The 16467-nt window shown below is 37.5% G+C and overlaps 1 protein-coding gene across 1 annotated transcript; it reads right to left on the reverse strand.

Moving 5' to 3' along the window:
* Nucleotides 1-15640: 15640 nt before the first annotated feature.
* LOC107859486 lies at nt 15641-16078 on the reverse strand. The gene has a single exon (XM_016704528.2). It carries the CDS (start codon nt 16076-16078, stop codon nt 15641-15643), a length of 438 nt encoding a protein of 145 aa, XP_016560014.2.
* Nucleotides 16079-16467: the final 389 nt, after the last annotated feature.

Raw genomic sequence — 16467 nt, forward strand, 5'->3', positions numbered from 1 at the left:
ATATGAAGAAAAAAAAACAACCCCTAAATGTCCTATAGCCTCCTGTTTATAGATGTGGTGCACAACACACCCATAAATAAGACTCTATGTAGTAACGGCTTTGTAGACTTCCTAGGATGACCTTCTCTAATAACACTCTTGTCACGCCTCAAATCCCATTCTGGCGGATTGGTATCCGTAGCTGTAAATGCCTGAAAGCACCAACCTATGACCCTGTACATCTCATGCATGTAAATATGATAACAAAAGGTTTGATCAAATATGATAGAATTCATCGATGATAACAACCACGTGGGCAACCACCAAATTATATGTAAAAGACTTGACAGTTGGGGCCATAACATCTAAGGAACAAGACACTACCATGCTTAATTTTACATTGGTCTACAAAACCCCTAATAGATACATAGACACTTAGTTAAGGTAGGGACAAACCCCCGCCTTACTCTTAACTATTGTACACTACCAAAATATATAAAATGAACTTAGAAAGCCCTGAATAAAATTGGAGCTCACCAATAGTCACTAGATATCCCTGCTCCTTCTAGGGAGGTATATTAGCTGAAGTACTTGTTCCTACATCATGGAATACAGGTCCCTCGTGAGGGACATTAGTATGAAAATATGTACTGAATATGTAAGGTTGAAGGTACTACACATGATTCAAGAGATCAATAAAAATCAGGTATAAGTGTATAAATAGTACAAGTAGACTACCTTTATATATACTTGTGGGATCAGGTACATTACATTTTTTTCTTGATTTTACCCTTCTTATTTCATAATATTTGTAAGCCATATAATACAAATGACCAGCTCATCAGTGGTAAATACACAAATTGGGATCGGTCCATGCTAGGTGAATGCCCCTAAGCTACCACCCATGAATAAATAGATTGGGATCAGCCCATGCTAGGGTTTTGCCCCTGAGTTTCCACCCATATATAAGGGTATCGGGATTGTCCCATGCTACACTTATTCCCCTGATCTGCTACCTGTTTAATTAAGATTTCCATTATATAGTTTATTTAGACTTTGAGATTGTTACTTTGTTGGTCATAACATTTTGGTACCTTTGAAAAATAATCTACCAATAAGAGACATGTGCATAAACACTTAATACAATGACAAAGAGATATAGAGAAGATTGTACATGAATGAAATATTTAGGAGTTGAAAATAATATACGGGTCTTATTTGACTTAAAGGAGAACTCTTGAGACTTGATAGTGAATGTAAAAATCTATACTTGATAATAAGTATGTGGTGAGGTATTTTAACATATTGGGGAGCTGGAGCAAGGCCGTTAGCTAGATGGGAGATCATGAGTTGATACTCGGTATCATTTGTTATGGGAAAGCTTTAGAAGCTTACTTAATACCAAAAGTGTTGGATTTCATGCCAAAGAATACGACATAAAGTAGCCTTACATGCCTGGTTGTATAACTCCAATGAAAACTCAGTTAACTTCCTACCATTAGGATTAATTATCTACAATAAAGTATATGGTAAAACTAGTATTAGTTACTAGCCAACACAGTAGGCTATTTAACTTAGCCAAAACAATAGCTGGATAGTAAGCACTTAATTTATAAATAAAAGGTGTTATTTTAATCCCTTTTATCCTCCAATTATATCCACATACCATATAGATTCTTTTAAGATTCCCCGAAATAACTTTTGCTTTATTACACCCTCCAAACGGTATACCATATAGAATGGTCAGCAGTTTATGCAATAATTAGTTTGGTGGTGTACCAACACACCTTTTTTCTATATTTCAATACAAACTAATCACACCTTTCAACACCAACCTGGCATCTCAAAACACATACACATAAAACAGTCTACAAAATAGCCCCAAATTTTTTTTTACTTTGGCAACTAAATATTGAACTCATCATCCCTTGAGTTCCTTAATAACAACACATCCGTAATTCTTTACCCAAACTCATACATAAGAAGGATAAAAATGGAGTAGTCACCTTACCTGAATTTTTGTAGCTTATCCTTTAAAATTTAACTCTTCAATAACTTGAACTTTCCTTCACACTTTAAACCAAAGAAGAAAAGAGAAGTCTCTTAATAACAACGAAAGTTAGTAGGCAGCTTGTTCTATATTCTGCCATGTATTTATAAATTAAGCACTTAAAGCATGTTTTCTTAATCTTCCATGAGATAATTAAGCTAAACCTTAAGTGTTTTCACTTACCTTAGCTTACAAAGATAAGGCTTTCTTCAAGAACCCAAGAAGGGATTTTTAGGTTTGTTGTTCTTATCCTTGATATAAAAGGGAGAAAGCTGAAATTAAAAGGATGGATATTATGTTTAAAATGAGTAAAAAGACCAGATACATTTGTCTTATATTGGCCCTCTAAAACCTCCCTTATTGACCCCATTTCAGGCACAAATTACTCCAAGTAGGTGATGAACCTACTTAAGGGTTAATGCTGCTCAAAATTTCAAAGTAGGTGATGCACCTACTTGCTTAATTCTTAGTTGGGCTCAATTAAATTGGGCCTTCTAAGACTTAAGTATTGCGCCTTTTTTCTATTTCCTTCCTATTTTACTTAATTTGGGCCCAAATATGTATACTAATAAAGGTCCAAATCTGATCCATGGACTTGGTCCATTCACTTTTCTCATGCGACTCAAGTAGGTGACCCACCTACTAGATTAATTAAGTCAAGAAAGCACCTCAATAAATTACACCATTTTCAGTTCTTAATCCATTTCATCGAGCTTAAAACTCATACATACTTGGTCACTTTAAACTTTAGATTCAAATAATGGCTTACTATTCCAAGTTAAATAGTTGTATGGATGTTAACTTGGTCGTGTCACATTAAAACGTATGGGAAGTCTCTAAAACTCCATCTACACCATCAATACCATGTTCCATATAAATAGAACAAGTACATTCAAAATATGGGGTATTACATCCCTCAACCTTCATACCAGAAAACATAGAAGGGCTCAACCTCATAAATTAGCCAATTCTTGTGGACTCAGAAGAAATGATAGCTAGAGCACCATGCTCTAATTGAGAGGCTACCAATTGAGCCATCAATAAAACTAGGAATTAGTAACATCCCTTTGAGGTGACAGAATAGGAGGGTAGCTTTCATAGTCGAGGTTGGTAGGGATAGGTGGAACCCCACGAAGATGGTCAGATGTCGTAGCCCTAGCCCAGGTCCAAACTCCAGAAGTTAGATGAGGTTCGTCCATAGGGACCTCAGAAGGGTTTGCTTGAGTCTCAAATCTCCTTGGAGACATAATCTAAAAGATAGCAAAAAAAAATCAGAGAAATCAGAGAACTTAGACTGTATAGCTTGAGATTTGAAGCACAAGAAAGAGAAACATTCCTAAAATGTCTCATAGCTCCCCTTTTATAAGTGTGGCATACTTCACACCCATAAAAGAAACTCTAATTAACACGGTATTATGGACACCTAACTGACCATGAACCTAGGCTCTGATACCCACTTGACACACCCCGAAATTGGTCTATGTTGTACAGTTACCTTAAGTCCACATAAATCGGAGGTCGCCCCGATAACTTAACCTAATCATTATCACATCCATCACAAGGGTCGGGTGAATCTCGACCATATAATAAGGGTAGCAGAAACCACACTTAGAAATCATAGCTTAACAATGTCTAAACATATCACTTGATTATTCAAACTAACCAATATACCCAAGTCCATAGTCATCCACAATACCTACTGATGAATAGAAAAATATATGTCGAGACAAGCCTCCGACAATAGCTTAACTAAGTCAAAATAAGACTAATTCTAAATATAAGAGACCGAGAATAAATATCTTCCAAAATAAGGAAGCTCACCACTCCAAAGTTAATGCACGAACTTCTTCGATCACCTAATCACTGTGTAGGAAAGCAAAATGATGCTCCATCCCCTATGTCGCATGGAGACATAGTGTCTAGATATGGTTAGCGATTAAAGTGCTAGAATGTAACTCAAGGATAAGGATTAAATGATATTTTGATTTAACAACAAGTCAATATATCATGTTCAATCACATTCATAACGTTATCCATACTTATAGACATATCACATGTTAATCAAGAAGACAAGTCTTATCAATACTTTAGAAGAACTCATTCATCATACATATAATGGAGGACTCCAACCTTTCATACTTATAGGTTCAAGCATTTCTAATTAGGAATAGGACTTTAACCACATTCATATACCGTTGGACAAATGACTTTAACCATGCACACACATTCATTTGTCAAAGTCTTTAACCACGTACACATTTATTCATCAAGGGACTCTAAACACACATGCATTTATCTAGTCAAGGGACTTAAACCTTATGCCTATATATTAGGCAAGGTAATCTAACCTCATGCCCTACTTGGACACTAACCACAAGCCATCTCATTCGGCAAGTTACTTTTACCTCAAGAGATCTCTTCAAATAAGAGACTTTAACCTCGAGAAATTTTATAGTGAAAGAGGCTTCAACTCCAATCCATTTCATACAAGGGACTTCAACTTTAATCCATCTCATAAGGCAAGGGACTTAAACCTCAAGCCATCAAAACTATCATTAGTTGACATCGGGACTCCAACCCTTTGCCCATATATCATCCTCTACTCAATTCATATATAAGGACTTTAACCCACTTGACCAATTCAACATTATCCATGATCACATGGTCCTAATGGGAGCCTTCATTACTCAACCATTTTGATAGGTCAATGCCTTAACTCAATTTATTATACAATTTAATTTATGGTCATCATGACCCACACAAACTTTTCATACTTTATTAGTAATCTTATACCACATTCTCACTATACTTTAGTTCAACATAAAACTCAAGACATTTTACTCTTTCCTTAATAGGGACCCATGACCTAAAATACCCTAAGGGACCCTATAACTTTACAATATTCAAATAGTTGCTCTCCTCTCTCTTTCAAATTCCCCATTTAAAGAAAAAGCTGGGGATTTAAAAGTTTGGTCTTTAAGGGATCAAGGGTAGTTTATTCTCCAAAATTCTTGGTGTTTAAGGCATGTATCTCTCTCCCTAAACTTGTGTTTTAAATTATGGCATGAATTGATTTTGTATACACATGATTTTGATGTGGGTTTTTAATAATGGGTTAGGGGTTTTGGATAATGATTTTTTAAATGTTTTCCCATGTATTTTATGAAATAATTATGCTTCAAATTGATGATTTGTAAACCCATTAGGGTTCATGGGCAAGGTTATGGAATGGGGATTATGGATACCCACAAATAATTGGATTTTGGTATTAAAATTGAAGAGAATCTTAAACCACTTACATGATTGGTTTTGGAATGCAAATTCTCATTTGGATTTGCGTACTATTTTGAACTAATGCCTTCCATATGTGGCTAAATGGCTTTTGAAATATCTTGGTGATCATGAAATAGTTTTGAATTAAAACTTTGGAGTCCTACTAGCCTATGGGTTAGAGTCCTGCTTGGTTAAATGATTTGTTCCTACTTGGGACTTTGGATTCCTATTGGTTGGCTAGGGTTTGAGTCTAACTTAGCTAAAGGGTTTGGTTTCTACTTGTAATTTGGAGTCCTTTTAGTTAATGGGTTAGAGTCCCATTGGTAAATAGTTAGATTTGGCAAATTGATATGTCTTGGAAGTTATGGTCGGTATGACGGTACCACTTGATATTGCCTTAGTGAATGACTCTTTGATAATATAAATGAGTTATGTGCTAAATATTTTAATTTGGTCTCAAATGAGGTTGTGTATTTCACCATGAAAATGGAGGTCCTAAGAGTACTAATACTAGAAACCACGTTTACCGGCGTGGGGGTCTAAATGGCTGGGTGTTCGAGCCATGATTGCTTTATGATTGGATGTTACTATCACCCTTAATGTATGACAGGAAGGTTTGAGTCCCCTTTGTATATATGTTATGAAAAATCTCTAGTTCGTGTAGCTACACACACTGGGGCCCTACCAGGGGGTAAGAACTGGGGCTCATATAGCTTGTGGGTACTATTATGATAGTTATACTGCACAACCCAGGCTAATGTTTTGAAATTTATTCTAAAACTTGTTCTCTATCCCAATATATTTTATATATGTATGTGTGTGTGTGCGTGTGTGTGTAGGCATGTGACTGTGTGCATTGGTATTGAATTATTTAAATTGTCAATCATGGCACTATTTTATCCTATTAGCCCTAAGTTACATAATAGCGCTCAACCCACTAACCATCTCTGATTGTTGTATCCCCATGGGATGTAGAGAATGGAGACACTTTTAATTTTTTTGTATAGTGATAGGTGGTTCTTACATTTTTTGTGAGTCATCTTGAAGCGGTGATCCTCTTTTTTTCAGATGGCCTATTACTTTATGGCTTGGTTTTGTCATAGACTGTTTCTTTAGTTACCTTTTTGGCTATCGTTAAGGGCATGTCCTGACTTAGATTGGTTTTAGTCTATTTAGAGGCTTTGTGAATTATTGTGGATTGGGAGTTGGTATTATGGATTTTTAGCACATTCTTAATGTTGTTTATTCTGTCTTCTTATATGTTAAAAATTCATCCACTGCTAGCTATATTGTGTTCTATTTGACTAGGAAAAGGGGTAGTCTCTGATCCATGGTGGACTTCAGATACCCATCACGGCTAGGCCCTAGTTTGGGTCATGACAAGTTAGTATCAGATCTTAGGTTCATGGTCAATTGGGTGTCCATAAAGTTATGTCAAATAGAGTCTCTTTTATTGGTGTGTAGCACGCCACACTTATAAAGGGGGGGGGCTACAAGGCATTTAGGAATGTTTTTTTTCTTGTGATATATTTTTGTCCTATGGAGTCTAAGGTCTTGAAAACTTCTCTAATTTTATTTGATCACATTTTAGATCATGCCACCACAAAGATCCGATGTTTTCGGAACCTCTTTTATCCCACCTAAGGATAATGTGGTGTAACTCGTTTCATTTATGGAGTTCAAACCCGATCTAGGGTCCTAGATCCTGATTGTACTACCCCTCATGGAGTTTTATCAGTCCTTCCTAGGCTTCTTGGGTTGATGATGATCATGCCCCATTGCCCTAAAGAGATATTTCCAATGCTGAGTTTTGCCAGTCTATTCATCTGCTGACTCAGTTGGTGGCTTATCAATCTCGTTAGCCTAATCATGTTGGTTCTGTTGCACTATCTTCTGAGGCCACTAGGGTTGTCCAGTCTATAAGTTTGAATCCCCCGATATTCACTTATTCCAAGGTTGAGAATGATCCTCAAGGGTTTGTAGATAAGATAGAAAAGATTTTTCGAATGATGCATGCTATTGACTCTGAGGTGGTGGAATTTTCTGCATATCAGTTGAAGGATGTAGAATATCAGTGGTATAAGGAGTAGGAACATTTTAGAGGAGATGAGGTTGAGCTATCTAAGTAGGATAACTTCTCTTGTACCTTTCTTAATTGCTTCTTTCCTCAGGAGTTGAGGGAGGCAGGGGATAAAGAGTTTGTGAATATGAAAGAGGGCAAGATGAGTGTGAAGGAGTACACCCTATGATTTCACCAGTTGGATCGCTATGTCCCTGAGCTAGTATCTAGCATGAGGGCTAGGATGAGAAAGTTCACTTCAGGCTTGTCTCGGGACGGTGTTGGAGTGCAAGGATATAATGCTAAAGGATCAGTGTTTATATGCTAAGTTCTCAAAGTGTGAGTTCTAGTTAAATGCTATAACCTTTCTTGGTTATGTTTTTTCCAGCGAGGGGATCATGGTGGGTCCAAAGAAAGTTGAGAAATTTAAGAAGTGGCCTAGACCTACGACTCTAATTGATATTCGGAGCTTCTTGAGTTTAGCTAGGTATTAAAATTGGTTTGCAGAGAGTTTCTCTTTGATACTACCCCATTGGATAAATTGGTTTACAGAGAGTTTCTCTTCTATGGTCCAATGGTTGTGAGGGTAGATTTGAGAAGTTGAAGGATAAGTTGACTTAAGCTTCAATTTTGACTCTACCCAAGGGTACTGATGGTTTCATTGTTTATTATGATACATCCCATGTGGGACTAGGGTGTTCTTGGATAAAGCAGAGCAGGGTGGTGGCGTATGCTTCTAGGCAGCATAAGGTGCATGAGAAGAACTATCCGACTCATGATTTTGAATTATTGGTTGTTGTTTTTCTTTGAGAATTTGGCACCATTACTTGTATGGAGTTTATGTTGACATATATTCAGACCATAAAAGCGTGCAGTACATATTCATCTAGAAGGAGTTGAATCTCAGTAAAAGAAGATGGCTTGAGTTATTAATGATTACAACATGTGTCTCCATTATTATCTAGGTAAAGCTAACGTGGTTGTTGATGCTCTTTGAAGGTTTTCTATGGGTATCTTATCGTATATGGAGAAAGAAAAATAAGGGTTTATGAAGGATATGAACCGTTTAGCTAATCTTAGACTTCATCTTTTAGACTCTGAAGATGGAGGTATGATCATTCAAAAGGTGGTGAAGTTACTTCTTGGTACTAAGGTAAAGGAGAAACAGGTTTTAGATCCTATTTTGATGCAAATCAAGGATAATATGGGTCACCAGAAGGTTATGGCTTTCGAGATTGGTGGTGATAGTATCTTGAGGTACCAGGGTAGATAGTGTGTTCCTAATGGTGATGGGCTATGAGAGAGGATCTTCACTGGGGCTCACGAGTCTAGGTACACAGTTCATCCTCGTTCAATAAAGATGTACCATAATTTGACAGAGATCTATTGGTGGAATAACATAAAGAGGGATGTGGAAAATTTTATGCTTAAGTGTATGGTTTGCCAGCAAGTGAAGGTAGAACACTTGATGCCTGGTGGTCTATCTCAAGAGATTTAGTTGCCCATATGGAAGTGGGAAGTGATTAATATGGACTTTGTTATTGGTCTTCTACTATCTCGAAGTCACTTTGATTCGATTTGGGTCATCGTTGATAGGATAACTAAGTCCACGCACTTTTTGCCAGTGAAGACTAATTATTCTGCGGAGGATTATGGTAAGCTTTTCATTTAGGAGATCATCAAGTTGCATGGTACGTCTGTGTCTATTATATCTGGTCGAGGTACGCAGTTCTCATCGCACTTTTGGCATTCTTTTTAGAGTGGTTTGGGGACTAAGGTGAACCTTAGCACCACTTTCCACCCTCATATGGATGGACAAGGGGAGAGGACTATTTAGACTTTGGAAGATATACTAAAGTCATGTGTATCGATTTTGGTGGTAGTTGGATGGATTATTTTCCTCTCATAGAGTTTGCGTATAGTATCAGCTATTACTAGAGTATTCAGTTGCTGTCGTTAGAGGCTTTGTATGGTAGGAGGTATAGGTCTCTTATTGGGTGTTTGACTTTGGTAAGACTCAATTATTTGGCCCTGATTTATTTCACCAACCTACGAAGAAGGTGAAGGTGATTTGGGATAGGCTTAAGACCGCCTAATGTCACCAAAAGTTCTATATGATGTGACATAAAGGGAGTTATATTTTGATGTGAGTGATTGGGTATTCTTAAAGGAGTCTCCCATTAAAGGAGTGATGAGGTTTGTAAAGAAGAGGAAGCTCAGTGCTCGATATGTTTATCCATACTTGATTTTAAGAAGAGTGGGCAATATGGCTTATAAGTTGGAGTTGCTTTCGAGTCTAGGTTCTATCCATATGGTTTTTTAGGTTTTGATGTTAAAGAAGTGTATGGGTTATCCTTCCTTGGTTGTCCCTTTGGAGAGTGTGGGTATTTTGAATTCCTTGTCTTATGAGGAAGTCCCGATTGAAATTTTGGATAGGCAAGTCCGTCGTTTGAGGACTAAGGAAGTGGCTTCAAAAAAGGTTCTATGGAGGAACCATAAGGCTGAAGAAGCTACTTGGGAAGCCTAAGAGTACATGAAGTTCAAATATCCATTCTTTTTTTCCTGCTTTGGATAATCGTGCTTAAGGTATGTATATTCCTTAATATCTTTGTTTTCTGTCTTTTCATTCAAACACTGTGTAGACCCATTTTACCTAAAATATAAACCAAAGTGCATCATATCTCACAAAATATCCTAAGTTCACGCATAAATTCACGGTTTTAAGCATCGAAAGTGTCGTGTTTCCAAGACACATCAACACCCTCAACTTAAAGTTTTGCATGACCTCAAGCAATAAAAAACAAACACAATTTCCGAATACAGATGCATAAATAGGAAGACCTTAAGCTACCCATGGCAGTGATTTTGAACTCGATTTCAATCTTGTCGTTCCCCTCTTACTTCCAACTTTTCAAATTCAAACTGCGTATAATGATTTAGAATATGTAGAAACATGAGAGAAGCTAATGATGGAATTACATTAGGAATAGACAATTGGGCATAGACACAAATTACATTCACCAAATAATTTAGTAACCTAGCAACAAAACCCATGTGCGCTCAGTCAACGAAATTCCATTCACTCTTTGTATGGATAAATCAATCTATTTAGGGATATAACAAATGACTCTCTAACTCACAAAGAAGTATTACTAGTGTAAACAGAATACCATAGGCTTGCCCTTATGCTCTTTTCCTAAGTTTTCAGACAGTCACGATAAGATCACTATAGGACTTTATTCGGCTTGTAATGAAAGTTTGGGGATAGTATGATATCTTTTGGAATTCATTTAGTGACTAATCCTCCTAGACACTACACATTCTCGGGGTCTACTAATTTTTTTCTATTTCTTCTTTTAATTTCCTCCCTTATGTCTCCCTTTTTATTTCAAGCATATTCGACTTAGGCCAGGCGTGGTATTCTCACTTTTGTTTTTCCTATTCTTTTTTTTTCTTTTGCTTTTCATTGCAACTTTTCTTTCTCTTATTTTCACCACACCTGCTCAAGTTCCAACTATTTTTCTTCTAGCAACTTTCTTCATACTCGTTTCTCTTACACACCCCTATGATAGCCACCCTGAACTTAGGTAATTTGCCTAAAGTGAGGCGCACAGTGTCCACAGAAGCCTAGGGCTAACACAGGTTCATTGTTAGGCCAATAGAAAGGTGAAATTGGTGTAAACAGTAAAATTAGTCTATTAAGGATCAAATATTTGGATCAAAAGGGATTAATTTAATTCGTTTGGTTAGGACATTTTTGGCTCAGGTGGACTCATACAAAAAGGGCCTATGACCACTTCCTGCTTGACTAACTTAGACCTAGGTAAAAGTAATCTGGCAAGTTCTGGACTTCAACACACCGGGAACTCAATATTCCTCACATGCACTTACACAAGGCTACATTACCAAGTACTACACATTCATCAATGCAATTGTTTGTCCGTAATTGTTCTATCCCTAATCCTAGTGCCATTTCCAGATTTATAATAGTTTCACTCAAATATACTCATCACACAGTCATAAGAAAAACTTTTTTTGAGGGGTCAATTTTTTAACTCAATTCTATTAACCACAAATATCATGATAATCATTTTAAAACAACAATGTTTCAAAAACCACACATCAAAATTCATCATCAAAAATCAAAAACAAAAGCTTTCATTACAAATGAAATTTTCAAAATCCTAAAAAACATCTCAATCAAAAATAATTTGTTGCCAAAAGCACTTTGATTTTCTTCCTATCTCAGTTGCTCGTATCAAACCTACAAGTTAAAACAAACTTTTAGTTTTAGCTACTTATACTTTTAAGATACTCCCAGATTTAACTAAAGATCGTTGCACTGCCCTCAGTGCTACAAAAATAAAGAAAATAAGGATAAAGGTCATACCTAGGAGCTCAAGGCATCAACATATCAACATCAGCACATAGGCCCTCAGGTCTTATCCCATTCTCATTAGCTACCATCACATTAGACGAGACTAATTCAAAAACAATTGGGGCATAACATCTACCCCTTAGCATCAATAACTGGTGCTCTCAATCCACTAGCTCCCAAGGCCATCTCATGGACCCTATGCTCCCAATCTCGCTCATCCTGGATGCGCTCAGCTCTGGCCCTTTTTCTAGCTGCTTCATCTTCCTTCATCATTCTTATTTTCTCTCATCTTTGATCTTCGATCTAATCAACTGGTACATCTACTGGGATTGGCCAATTGTTAGGCACATGGATAGTAGGGATCACTGTCTCAACTATAGGCTCAGCAACTACTGGTCTCTCATAAAGCTCTGTGACCATTTTATTAATTTCTGTAACCTCAACTCTGATATCAACAACATTAGGAATCTTCTCACCACTCAACTGTCGAGTGATCCTTGACTTAAAAGCATCTAGGAACCCTTGGACCCATCTGTCTTAGCTCTCAAATTCTGCATCGATCCAACTCTTCACGCCTCTTTTCATATAGCCTACCTTACCCTCCAGTATGGATAGTTGTGTTATGACCTCATTCTAAAGAACCTGTGAAATAAGCATAACACCAGATGGCATACCTCGAGGTCTAGGTGGCACATCTTAGACTAGTAATGGGCATTAGAGGTACTCGCTACATCTGTATGTGAGCCCTCCGTCTGTGCACCTGCTTTAGTAGCCTTAGTTGTACCAGTGGTAATAGCCTGAGCATCATGCAGGCACAAACCTGCCAAAATATTTGCTGCCTGCCTTGCCTACCGGCCCAATAGGTTAGCCGCAACTCTAATCAAGCCTAAGTCTGTGGTTCTCCTGGCCTCGATCATTTTATCTATCCTAGGGAGTTCTAGCACTCGCGCAGCCATATATCTGTGTGATAATACAGGGGTAGTCCAGCAATGCCTTCTTACCCTCAACTGCTCAATCCCTCATCTTTCAAGATAGGAACACTGCTACATCAAACTTATTGTTGGCCATGAAACTGGCTATCATTGGCTCCCGGACTGGGCTCAGAACATCATTACCAGTGGTTGGACAAAGCCTGTGTCGATCCAAATTCCACCAAGATTTGCCCTCAAAGTTGAGCATAATCTTCTTTATCTTCTATGAGACCACCCCGAGGCCTCCTACAGTCCACACAATATTTTGCCCATTCGAGGCTATACGCTCCACTATCCATCTAAAAATTACCATTTTGTCCCCAAAACCAAATATCCTATTTGTTATCTTCTTCATCTCCTCCATTCTATAGTCCATCTCACCTATGTTGACCAGAGCTTGATACTCTGGTCCATACAAGAATCTGCTAATAATTCAGGGGGAAATATCAACCCGTACACCATCAATCATCAATGAAGTCATAGGCTCACCACCCTTCCACAGTTGACCCCATGGGTATTACCTTTAAATCTCACCTTTATATGTTGTATAGAATTCAATAATGAGGACCTCACGATATCTTCTAAGCACCCTTGTCATCCACTCAAATCCATACTACCGAAAATGCTCTTTAAAACCTGATTACTTAGATATCCCGCTAGTAGTTAATCTTCGCATAGGATATATTACTCTTCTGATCTTGCCACATGGAAGTTAGAACAACCCACTATTGAAATTCTCCTACATACCAGGGTACCCCATCATTCAACGATGGGCACCAGTGTAGTGGTAAGTGCAAGTGAGGGATCTTGTCAGTCTATAGGGGTAGCATCCATTTTTTCTAATCCTTGAGCTTCTTCAGAACTAGACTCTACTGAACTGGATTCAGCATCATCATCATCATAGCCAGTATCCTGTGGTGTGTGGGGAGGATAAAGAGTCGGTTTGTTTCTCCTCGGGCCCCTTGGGGTGATTCTGGCTCTTAGGGAACCATTTTCTTACCTTTGCTTTCACAGCTACTCTCCCTTTTGTTACAGCTTTTCTTATGGTATTTTTCTCAATAATTCACCACTATTATCTATTGATATCTCAAATTTGGAATCACTGGATTCCACACTAGCAATTGGTGCTTGCTTAGTGTTCTTTTTAGCTTATTTGGATGAGGAAGCGTTCTTTGGAGGCATGGTTTCAACAATTTTACCTTTATTATTCAGTAAGCAAAGAAAAGAAAACAAAAACATGAAACTAAAGTTAAATATGTTTGTTTTGGTCAGGGTACGAGTGGTGGGCACTAGTCGTACCTACTGGGTACGACTCGTATGAGTCGTATCTTGTACAGCGCATGACATTTGTTCACAGGTCAGCTTACGACTCCTTCTAACCAATCGTACCAGCAAGGTACAACTCGTTACCAACAGTTGTAAGTAGATTATAAACATTTATTCTAGCTTAAATCCTCTCAGATAGGTATGGTTCTATATGTACAAGTTGTATGGATGGGGTACGATTCATATGGTCAAGTTGTATCTATTCTAGAACCTTAAAATTGTTAGATTTTACGTTGTCAGTGGGTACGAGTCCCATTATGACTCCCATACCTGTGGATACAAGTTATAAGAGGTATCATATCCACTGCAACATAGAAGTCCAACTTTAAAGTTTGACTCTAAAGCAATTTCCCAAAATACCCACTACAATTTTTAGCAATATCAATCATTTTAGGATACCTAACACACAAAATCCATTTCCCAAAACCTAGATCTACCCCCAATTCCTATTTTTCAACAAGAACACCTAAATTAGGGTACCAACAATTCAACAATTATGTAGATCATACTCAAACCAAGTTCATAGTATAAAACATTACACATTTTAACTTGAAAAGTAAAGAGATGAGATTCACAACTTCCTTGGTGGTTGAAGATATTCAATTCTTACATTCAATTCTATTTGCTCCTGAATTTGAATTCAACTCAAGAAGAATGAAAAATTTAAAGTTGATGGTAATTTAATTAAGTTGATTATAAGTGTTCTTATGGATTAAATCTTGAATTTGGGGTGAAATTTGAAATGGGTACGAGTTTGGTCTATCGGGTGCCAATCGAGTACCCCTTTTACCTTTTTAATTCAAGATTTGGGTTGGGTTAACCAGTAATCTGACCTAGTAAGAATGGGTATGAATTATGTATATGACTCGTACCCAGGCTTATGGTCATTTTCTTGACTCGTATAGACCTAGAACCTTACTTGGGTTCTGGAGCAGGTACGACTCAAGGTGATGAGTATGACTCATTCTAAGAATCGTATCTATTCCAAAAACTTTTAACTAATTCTGATTTTTCTGCCAAGTCAATACAACTCCTACTCATGAGTCGTACCATCTATATACGACTCATAAAGAGTTCGAATGACCAAAAACTCTTCAACTTCTCTAGATATTTTATGCCTTCCTTGTTCCTGCACACTGAACAAATATACTACCCTATAAATGAATAATTACAAAAACATAGGTTGTCTCCAATGCAACACTTGATTTAACATTATGGCACGACGTGGCTAAGTTGGATACTTAGATTTTACCAACTAACCTCATGGATTGCCTCCCATGCAATGCTTGATTTATGTCGTAGCACGATGTGATTTCCTTGATTACTCAGTCTTCATCAAAGTCAATATCAACAACTTCATTCACTTCTTCAATATTTCCCATATAATGCTTCACTCTTTGACCAGTCACCTTGAACTGGCCATCCTTCTTTAATTCTAAAGCACCATAGGGATAAACTTTTAAAATCGTGTATGGACCGCACCACCTTGATTTTAACTTACCTAGAAACAAATGGAGTTTTAACTGATAAAGCAGCACCTAATCACCCTTTTCAAATATTCTTTTCTCAATCTTACGGTCGCGATGCAGCTTCATCTTTTCTTTTTAAAGTGCTGAACTTCCATATGCTCGAAGCTGGAATTCATCCAACTCATTGATATCATTTAACCTTGACTTGGCTGCATTTTGCCAATCTACATTCAGCTTCTTCAACGCCCAGAGTGTCTTATGCTTAAGCTTAATTGGTAGGTGACAAGCCTTGTCATACACTAGCTGATATGGTGAAGCACCTATGGGGGTCTTATACGTTGTGTAGTAAGAATACAATTCGTCATCTAACTTTCTTACCCAATCAGTACAATCGGCATTTACAGTCTTCGCCAATATGAACTTGATTTCTATGTTGGACATCTGAACCTGTCCACTAATCTGTGGATGATAAGGTGTTTCCACCCTATGTTTTGCTCCATACTTTTCAAGCGATCTTTTGAATAGATAATTACAGAAAGGTAACCCTCTGCCATTAATAATAGCTAAGGACATGCTAAATCAAGCAAAAAATATTCTTTCTCAAGAATGCAATGACACTTCATGCTGCATTATTAGGAAGTGTGATTGCTTCCACCCACTTCTAAACATAATCAACTACCACAAGTATATACTTTATGCCACACGAACTCACAAATGGTCCTATGAAATCTATGCCCCATACATCAAACTGTTCCACTTGGAAAATAGGAGTCATAGGAAGTTCATGCCTTCTAAAAATAGTACCTTGTCGTTGACACTGATCACATGCAGACTCATAATCATGAGAATATTTGTATATTGTTGGCCAATAATAGCGACATTGCAAAATTTTATGAGTTGTTTGGGTCCCTCCATGATGACCCTCGACTGGCGAAGAATGACAAGCCTTGAGTATGCTCATC

The sequence above is a fragment of the Capsicum annuum genome, chromosome 1 (assembly GCF_002878395.1).
Source record: "Capsicum annuum cultivar UCD-10X-F1 chromosome 1, UCD10Xv1.1, whole genome shotgun sequence".
NCBI classification, from domain to species: domain Eukaryota; kingdom Viridiplantae; phylum Streptophyta; class Magnoliopsida; order Solanales; family Solanaceae; genus Capsicum; species Capsicum annuum.

Bases quoted from the DNA above. Each gene is read 5' to 3' on its own strand.
- LOC107859486 (XM_016704528.2), bottom strand. From the start codon at position 16,078: ATGTCCTTAGCTATTATTAATGGCAGAGGGTTACCTTTCTGTAATTAT.